The 10,636-nt window shown below is 35.3% G+C and overlaps 1 protein-coding gene across 1 annotated transcript in view; it reads right to left on the bottom strand.

The window, feature by feature from the left end:
• Positions 1-985: 985 nt before the first annotated feature.
• ADAMTS6 (ADAM metallopeptidase with thrombospondin type 1 motif 6) overlaps positions 986-10,636 on the bottom strand; it is a gene marked incomplete at both ends in the record, with an annotated part of 140,337 nt that continues 130,686 nt past the window's right edge. The window contains 3 exons of the mRNA XM_082302160.1: positions 986-1,095; positions 6,387-6,543; positions 7,713-7,889. Of these exons, the coding sequence (XP_082158286.1) occupies positions 986-1,095; positions 6,387-6,543; positions 7,713-7,889 (444 nt within the window). The remainder of the gene's footprint in view (positions 1,096-6,386; positions 6,544-7,712; positions 7,890-10,636) is intronic.

Here is a 10,636-nt window from a genome sequence, read left to right as displayed (position 1 = left end):
AGCTAACATGTAAACCAGATCTAGAAGCCCACCAAGGTGTTTCTTCTTTGTGGCTGATATTGTAAACAAAAGTGAGCTGGAGTCAAAGTGTAAGTTCTAAACAACCATTATGGTAGTAGCGAAGGAGCTGGAAATGCGGTCTTCACCACTGCTGGAGTCTGCCTCCCCCATGATACTGAAATATGCTCCCTTTCAGTGGAAATCTGTTTCACTTGTACAATGGTAAGATGGCTATAAACCTGCAATACAGATTTCATTTTGTTTCATAGCACACTTGTATTTCATGCACCACTGCAATAACTGTTGCATCTCTTAAAACTAAGTCCCTCATGGCTGTTCTATTTAGTACAGCGTTATATATGGCTCACAGCAGTGTTCAGGAAATATGGATTACTCCAAAGGGAATTAGGTGGAATGAAGGAAAAATACTTATTTTTCTAAAAAATTTCTGCTCCTTAAATAACATTTCCAAGCTCATTTTATAATTTAAGTTGGTGCTGTGTCAAGAGATAAAATAGTTAACATTTTTAAGCTATGACTTAACATTTTTTTTTGATTCTTCTTTACTTCCATAGTAGATCAACTCATAAGAACTACATTTTAAACAGTTTTAAATAGAAATGGATTCAGTGTCATTGCTAAGTCCATAATAAAAACTATTTTAATGGTCCAAGGATGTAAACAGACTATTGGATTTAGTCAAAAGAACACAAAGGTTCCACAGTAAGCTATTCTATATGTGTTGTGTGAATCTTTCAAATTTGGGATCCCCTCATACTGTGTCCAGCACTTTGGATTAATAAATCCCACTTCACAGAAGTTAAAATAATATTGAAATCCTGTCAGCTGGGGCTGACCAGTGGTTATGTTTTCCACAGGGTAATGCATTTGCGAGGACGTCAATCTCATTCCACTGTGTGGCTCTCTTCGATAGACACTCTTCCACAATGATAATAACAAGGCACATTCTTATGCTTCCTGTGGGTCAGTGTCCTTGGCAGGTCTTGCAGCACATCTGTCTGAAGTATGCTCGACTGCAGAACTTGAACTTCAGCACCAGCGGGCAATATGCCACTTTATTCACATCTTTGCACTCTAATAATTAAGAACATTAAAGAGAAAGAAATCAGGAATACAAATTAAAGTACAAAGAAAATTTGATGTTTAATATGTTTCTCTATCCATCCATCTTGTTTTCTCTGTAACTACTAGTACAGTCTAGTGCACACAATATTGCAATTTTAAAAAGCCATAAAAATGTTTGCAGGGCTTTCAGAGGTTTAGAAGTGTGTAGTCTTTGCCTTGGAAGAATTATCATTTATTGGGATAAGTGATCATTTTACACAGCTAGAAAATGTGAGTCATTTTTTTACATTACTTTTAACTTCCTTCTCAGGAGTTATTTTATGCATCCATGAGAGGTTAGCACTATCATGCTTCACACTATTTGATACCATGCTTGTGCATTTGTAAGAATCCTTAAAACAGAATGTGCACTGCAGCTAACAGGGACAGAGAAAAGTATGCAAGTGTTACGGATAATGGCGCCAACAGGGTGAGTTCAGTGACCAAACCGAATGGTGGATCATTCTTTAGGCTTGATTCCACACATTCACAATTTATTTTATGCTAGAAGGAAAGCCATTTTTATGCCTGTAATAGATATAAAAGCTTTTTTTCATAGTTGTGTTTTCCCTGTATGCTGGGCTTACTGCCTCAGCAGCCCAGTTATGCTGGGAGGTAGCTCTTCCAGGAAGGGAGAAGAGAGCTCAACATCATTTAGGAAGGTTTTATTCTTTTGCATCCCACATAGGTTGCACATAAAGTGACCTTGTGGGTACATTGCAGGAGCAATGCTGGAATATGCTGTAGTTCTCCTCTGGCTCATTTTTTTCACCTGTAGAAAGAAGGTGGGAATGGGGAAAGGAATAGTTTGGTCCCTACTCAGTTCTTATCCTGATACAGCTGGAGAAACAGCTACATCTGACAACACAGGTTCTACAGTTCTTTATTCTCCATTTAATCTCCTAGTACATTATTCTTGCACTGGGACAGGTAGTTACAGATATTGCATTAGCACTTGCAAGCATAGTGTAGTAGCAAATTGAGTGCAGATGAGAATTTTTAGTATTTGAACACAGGAAAGCATTGATGACGCTGAACTTCCAGGTCTGTACTGACCAGTATTTCTGATAATGGCAATGGGTTTAGCTAAGCAAGGAGCGGTTAGGAAATTATTTAAACTTTCATTTTATTAACACAGACACAGCACTTTCATTGCAATTCTTTTACTCCACCTACATGATGTTTTACATACTGCTTTTCTTTTTTTTAATTCTTAATGGAAACATAAATGAGTGACAGGAGAAAAGACATTGTGGGTAGCTGGTAGAAACAGATATATTTCTCTATCAGCAACCACACACGGTCATTGTGTTTGACTGACTTTCAAAAACTCTTCACAAAAGAGTTCAAGTCTCTTCCAGAAATATTTCAGGTCCTCATGTTTGTGAAGACTGGTAACATAGGTGAGACAGATGCTGAATTATAAAGGAAGTGGAAAAAAAATTAATTCCACTTGATCTTGACAAGACATAAAAAGTTCACTCAATCCCAAAAATAACCCTCAAACACACTGTATTTATAAATACAAGCAAAGACACTAACTGCATTTTTGCTAAAAGCAGGATTTGAAATTATCCTTTTTCATGTTTCTTTTAAGTTATTCTTCCTCTTGAGTAAAACTAGACCCTGTTCAGCCGATGCCATTTGGACAGCAATGAGAGAATATTCTGGAAGTTCCTCACAACTTCTGTTTTAAAAATCAGTTTTGAAATAGATATGGTGGCTGATGAAGTAGCCTATTCTTCACAGGACTGTGGTTGAATGGAAAAGGTTTAGCAGAGTCCTTTTTCTTTCTAGTAACTAGTGTTAATAGGTTTTGGTAAGTTACATGTACAAGCTCTGCCTCCCTGAACTTTGTGGCTAGATCAGACAATATTATGATATTAACTATCATTTTACAGTAATAAAATCACAAAATGTCACTGTGCCTCCAGCTAAAGAAACTGCAAAGATGTATCACATAAAATATAAGAAAAACTGAAATGACATAAAAATACACAAAACAGTTTTTAAATAAACTCTTAAATGGGCTTTAGCAGTCTAGATTCAGCAGACATATAAGTATTTAAGAGAATAGAATAATTCTGAATATATTTCAAATGGTGTGGTAAATGATGCCTATAGTTCACTTTCAGCAGCAAACGCAATATATTACCCTTGCCAGTGGAAGTCCATCAAAACCACATCTACAATATTCTAAATCACCAATGAGAAATTAAAAAACCCCAGAGCTAAAGCACATGTAAAATATTACAAGCTTCAATGTAACTTTCTTTTATTATTTCTGTGTCCCCAAAATTTTGACTTGTTTTATGCAAACAACTCATACTTTCCCAAAGAAAAATTTTCCAAGCTTTACCAACATGATCATTATACAGCAGAGTGTCTCAAGCTTCCTCAAAACCCTGTATGTTTTTATTTTTGGTTAGCAAAATTAAATTGCTAAGAAGTTGTTGAACAGGCTCTATAGTCTGTGAGCACAGGTGTTTGGCAAACCAAGGGAATCAGGTTTGCTGGGGTTTGAAACAGGAAGAGAGCCCCCTCAGATAATCTGACCCTGCTGCAAACCGGTGCACTGCTGCTGGAGTTGCCTCACAATAGAGCCCTAAGTACGAGGCAGTGCTACAACGTGGCACATAGATAAAGTCCCCATGTGTTGGCAAGGATGCTCTTCTACACACATGCACTCCCAAGTGGACAAACCCTCTCTCTGGGAGACCTGATTCCTTCCTTGAAATCCAAATACTGGTAGTCAGATCACATCCCACAGTACCTGCACTGTGACAGAAGTGAGCACATAGGCACAGTATGCCCCACTCACAAATATAGCTCCAAAATTTCTCCTGGAAAATACTACTTTTCCAAAAATAGTTGTGCTTTTTAGGATTAATTAGCTCTTGAAATCTTCTCATCATCTCCAGGATGGTGAAAAAGATAGGCCTCTTTATTTAAAGTGACAACTAACAACAGCTCACCTTGTGCCTAAGGTGACTTTTTTAAGGCAGGAAATGTGACAAATACGTACATTATTCTGAAAATCCTGTTTATGCTTCTTATATTCATTATTTAAGAGCAGCTCTAAAAAATATATAAATTAGAATATATATATATAAAAGAAATACTTGCACAATTATTGAAAAAAATACTTTGAAGACAGAATTTTTGCCTAATTTTGAGATGGGGCATCCTTAGTCTTTCAAAGATTGCAGCAAAATCCTACTGAAAGAATCTAAGCATTTTAAACTGTTAAATGAATTTTGAGATAAATACCTCCAGTGAGCGACACAAATAAAAAACGGACACCGAGTGGCAAAGTGTTGGGAACTGTATCCTTCAGAAGATACTGTGTTATATGAGCCTGGATGGCTGTCAGTAAGGAGCCGGCTCAGAGTGGAGGCCAAAGAATGGACATCCATCTGGAGTACCGTCTAAGTGACTTTCAACATTTTCTGTTTGTGGATCCCAAAATTTTTCCAGTGAAGGTGTACTCTAAAAACACAATTACCAACAGGCTGACTGTACACAGCCTGCACAATTCCACTGTAGAGAAGTTCAGGCCACCCAGTACACTGAGATCACACAGAGAAAACCCCTGATTGCATTCTTCTTTAAGAGATTAGTATATTTTCCTGATAATACTGAAGAATTACTAGTGTAATTACTACAAATAATAATATGACCTTGTAATCTGGAAATTAAGAGGAGACTGGGACTGGGACTGAATCATGTCCACTTATAAGTAATTTATTACCTTCCTTACTTTGGACTAAAGTCAGCATCTGTATTTGGGAATAAAATATCATGCAACCTTTGAGATTTAAAAGGCAGAAAGTTTCCTAGATTGATAATTACCACTAAAAGATTACATGAGAGCACTAAACAGAAATAATGCAAATTAAAATAACCAAGAAAAATTCTGGTACGAGCATGTTTTCAAATTACAACATTACAACCTCTACTTAAAATAAAAACTTTACTAAAAACAGTGAATTAGAGTGGTCATACATTGAACCATCTGTGTATTTTTGGGAAGATTTTAGTGTGCTCCCATTTCTTCACAGACATTTATATTTGCCAGACTTTTATAACAATTTTGATTCTATGGCATGGACATGGATGGATACAGTAGGCATTGAATGACCACCAAATCTGGGTAGACTGCAGGAATAAATTTAAATCAGAGCATTTGTTCCACATAGATGGGACATTAAAACTCCAATGTAGTAGGAGATTCTGTGTAAAAAATACTCAATTATATACTGCACAGAGATTAGTTATGTTAAAAGCAGCAGTGTTAGCGACATTGCAGACAAGTACTCAAAATTTAGGCAATATAACAATTAAGGGAATAAGTGTTTTAGAAGAACTATTAGTGCTGTGTTTTCTATTCCTTTTCCCCTTCCACACAAAATGAGCTGTACTCATCTGATGAACAACTATTCTAATCAATTATATTCTAATCAATTATTATCATCAATGAGGAAACATATTTTTTACTGCCTAGTACTCCAAGTCTACTTTGAAGTCAGCATTTCCTAATAGGTTGGCCTGGACCATTTATAAGTTCAGATCCAAAGTACTTCATAAATGTGTATAAGCTTATTTTCACAATATTATCTAATATATCATCTACCAAAAATATGTTATGATGAAGTTAGTTAATAGTCTGATTAAATTGGACTGTATAATGCAAAAAATACTATAAATATTTTGAACAGGCATTATAAACCCCCCAAAAATTACAAGTTAGTTAGAAGAAGCTGAAAGGATGTCAAAGTGTAAGAACAGACTTGTTCTTACAAGAACCATGTAGCATGAAATCTATGGTCCCAGTCTTCCAATGAACATGGAATTTACTATTTTTTGCTTCTACATTGCTGTGTTTAACACTGCAATAGTGTTGTAGGTAGTGCAATAGTGTAGGCAGGTAGAAGGTCAGTGATGAAAAGTGTATCATGCGCCCCCCGTTATTATGGACATTTCCATTGAAACAATAAAAAGATTAGAAAATCAGTGACACAAACAATAGTATTTTCTCTATGACTTAGGCTGTATTTTTAAGGGTATTTTTTTAAACAAACAATGTGTACTTAGGTTTTCATTGACTTTACCATTGAACTACAATGACTAATCAGAAAATAATTTTTAAAAAATCATTCACAGCCTGAGAGATTATGACATATAGACTTTTACCAATGCAGTAACCCTGGCCATGTCACTTCACCTTTTTCAGAATAAATGATATAAGATGGCAGACTTACCCTCTGGGTTGGAAATGGGAGTACTGTCACATTTACTTTCACACTGCTGCATTGATGGAGGTCTGAGGGTTTCTGGACACTCACTGGATGCTTGTCCAGTATATGAGAGACACTGTACTGTTCTCATCTGTTGCCCAAGACCACACTGTGCAGAACACTAAAGAAAGAGAAAAAAATTAAAAGCTTTGGATCCAATTTTTAAATATAAAATAAAGCAATAGGAAGCAATCAGAAACACTTCATATTCACAAATTTTAAAGAAGACAGGCATCTGAAGATGTAATAGAGAAAAGAATTCTCATAAAATATTTTAGAATTTTTTTACAATATATGTGAATACTTGTCTTTCAAAGAAAAGAAAATGCAATGCAATGTTGACTCCCTGAACAGTTCAGACTTGAAATGTAAGAATATAATTTACACTATTTCATGTATCACACTGACACTTTAGAATAAAGAAGAAAAAACAAAGAGCTCAAGAATTCAAATCTACTAGAGGACTTTTTTTAAGGAAAAAGTAAACATCTTTCAAACAAAAATACTCTGCTGTTTCAAAGCATTTTTTAATTTCTATAACTAAATAGTTACAATTTTAGTACAATATTAGTTAAATATAAAAGTGGATCTGAAGAACTACCATAAAAAAAGCCAACTAGACTATAATATCACAAATTATCTTCCACTCGTTAGTTAAACTGAAGTGTTTCATTTTCATAGAGCCAAATTGCTCAGCAAACAGAAAATTAATCTTTCATTTAATATTCTAAAAACAGGTCATTCATCACCATTGAGATGAAAAACATAAAGAAAGAAGGAAACTTAGCAATAATCATATTTAGAAGCACTGCATAATGACAGCACTATTCAGCCTGTCCCAGAGTAATTTAGCTCCCTGTATGGTAATTTAATGTATCTTATGTAAAAAATTATACTGATCTCAAAGTGGGGTTTTTCAGAGATAGATATATATACAGATCTCCTACTACAAAAGGAATAGGCTTTTTATTTCCATCATGTTCCTCAAGGAAGTTAAGTGTGTTTTAAAAATACTAAACCCTGCAACACCGTTGTATCTCAAAACACTCTTTAAAAAAGTAAGGATTTTTTTTTTTTTTAAGTGCATATAGAAACCCATCCAGTAGCCACTAGGTTGCTCTCAGACAACCATCATAAAGAGTCACATTTCAATCTGACACAAAATGGCAGAAGCTTGCTGTTTCCCTCAGTCATGGGAGCCATCTCTTATCTATCTCCATTGATATCTTATTTTAAGAGGTGCTAATGTGGGAGACTAACAGCAATAAAGTCTTGCATGAACGATCTCACCTGTCCCCAGTCTCCAGCAACCCAGCGAGGAGGAGGACATCGGCCTAAACTACAGCGGATGCGCACCGGTGGCTTGTTTTCATCTTGGCATTGCGCAGCTGGAAAGGTTTTTAAAAGATCACTGCTTTTGCACAGAACAATTCGGTGTTTGAATCCTGGGCCACACTTTGGTGTGCACTGAAAAAAATGTTGACGTAAATAAATAATTAAAATCTCAGTAAAAAGCCGATAAAATTCTCAGAAATGCTATTTGTAAAGCAGGACAATATATTTATGATCTTACAATTAAATTATAATCACAATACAGTAGTAATAACTTAAAAACGTTTAGAAACACAAACAAGCTGACACTGATGGTTGTTTTATTATGTACAAGATTTTCTCAGTTTTAGATTTCCTTTGCTGTTTATGCTAAAGTGGACTATTTATAATACATTAAAGAAAAACACTGCTGCAAAGCACAAAGGTCTGCCACACGTAACACTATTATGAAACAAATTTAAATGTTTCAATAATTAAAAGTAAGACTCTCTGTTCTTAATATCACCTTAGTACAGTCTTTATCCACTTCACTTTATCCACAGACAATGAACACATTTTTCCTCAATAGACAAAAGGGAAGATAAATGCCACGCTTGACTTCATAGAAACACATCATTCAGATATATAGAAATATTGTACCCTCTCCTACAGTGCATGTTTTCCTCTTCTTTCCTATTTAAATTTTAATTCTGATTTCATAGTTTTCCCTCCTTTTATCACTCTTGTGCTATTCTGACACCAAGCAGACAATAAAACAGTAACTTGAAACGAAGCACTCCAGATGATCACTGTTTTTCCTCATTTTCCTTCATAGTGGTATTGCTGCCATTCTATTTCCTTTTTGCTACTGACCATTAACTGTCATATACAGTAGCTCAACTGCAGAATGAGGAAGAGACAAGTGCTAACAAAATTAAAACTTAAGACTTTCCTAAAACTCAAGACCTTTCCCAAATCGATCCCTTTTTAACAGGTGATACTGTACACAGTATCCTCTATAGAATATCCTCATATTCTCAATATCCTCAGTATCCTCAACAGAATCCTCTATTGGCACATTAACCTTTATCCCATAAGTGTATCTGCAGTATTTGGATCAGAGTCAGTTTCTAACAGCATAAATCTTACATGCAGATTATGCTGACATATTCAAGACTGGAATTGCCTTTAAAATGTAAGGACAAAACATTATTTGGGAAACAACATTATGTGGAACTGGAGCAATATTCAAGAGGTCACATACCAAAGGCTTTCCACACATCCCAAACAACTCAGTATATCACTGGGGATAAAAGAAACACCCCTAAGATTCATTTTCAAAAAAATTACTCGAGTGATGCAAGCTTCATTATTGTATGCCTAATCCTGAAGCATCTCTGAGTAATGTATAGAAATTTTAAAACACGTTCACGGTATTATGTAAGGATGTACCCTATGAATATGTAAAACTTTTTATCTACATCTACATATACCTCAAAACAAGAAGAAAATCTCCAGAGGGAGGCACCTAAACGCGTCCATATAGAAAAAACAGGTTTATCCCAAATGTTATCTCTACTTGGGTTTAGAATCTTAAACTGGGCTGCAAAAAGATGGGTCTAGCATTTGGAGTTTATAATCCAGAATGCAAAATGGATATATAACAGCTTTCCTTAAAATGTAACCTTTTCTTTTCTATCCTACTCTATTCTATCTTTTTTTTACCAAGGTACAGCCTCCTTATCTACAGAAGTTCAGTCTCCAGAACTCTGATACAGCGTAAAGAGTTTCAAACATCCTTTTACTGAAGGGACTTCAACACCGAATCTTGTGCACACTGCCTACTAGAAAACTAGATGAAGGAGGGAAGTAAGAGAAGATCTCTGGCAGAACTACACAAAAAAAAAAAAAAAATAGAGATCAAAACCCCATGACAGTTAATATGTGAGGTCTTTGATGCCATGATCATGACTCATCAATTGAGGTCTAAATTCCAAGGAGTGTTGTGAGTATTTCCTTCCACATGTATTTCATGAAAAATGCATTACTTTTAAGTAGAAGTATGAGCCCCTTCCTAGCTGAGCGCTTAAAAATCATGTCAGTCTGTCAAAACAAACAGAAAAGTGACAAGGTTTAAAAGACTTTGTCAAAATGTCAAAACCCAGTGTGCCTGTGAGGTTTCATAATCTATAGAGTATGTCATCAAGCAGGGAAGACTCTGAGGACCAAACTTTGAGTTTAGGAGCATCCTCCTTCTAGTACTGCTTGAAGACACAATCTTTAATCCATGTCTAAGATGCCATCTGAGAAAGATCTTCTTCCAGCTACTGGTACCAGAAGAAAACAACATTCCACATGGAAGCAAAAATTCTACTAAGATGGACTACACCTGGATCCCAGAAATGAAAGCGAAATGAGGAAATAGGTTGCGTTCAACAATACTGAATCACTGAAAATAAAAAACATCAGTAAAATTTAACAAAATGATTGTACATTTCCAAAGCAATTGAAAACAAAATACTCAGATAAACCAAATGACAAAAAATTATCTTCCATTACTAAATGCTTCTAGAATTTCTGCCTCCCTCTGTGGAAGTCATGAATGCAAATTATATGTGCTTGTCTGATACGGCTCTTCCCAAGAAATCCTTAGAATACTTTTTCTGCTTTTTTCATAATTATCCAGAAAAATATATAAGGAGTAATTTATGGTGGTTAGATTAATTCTATCAAAGCTCAGCTATTGCAAAGTATGAAAAACCTTATGGCATTACCTAAAAATGACTACATTCCAGTGGGAAAAACATCCTTAGTTTTGATTTCAATTTGATAAAACCCCTTTTACATTCTTGTAAGGAATTCATTTAACCTGTATGTTTACAAAATGGCTTTGTTTCTCTGAC

The sequence above is a fragment of the Coloeus monedula genome, assembly GCF_965178545.1.
Source record: "Coloeus monedula genome assembly, chromosome: Z".
Lineage (NCBI taxonomy): Eukaryota > Metazoa > Chordata > Aves > Passeriformes > Corvidae > Coloeus > Coloeus monedula.
The sequence above is the reverse complement of the archived record's forward strand: the minus strand, read 5'-3'. Positions and strand labels throughout refer to the sequence as shown.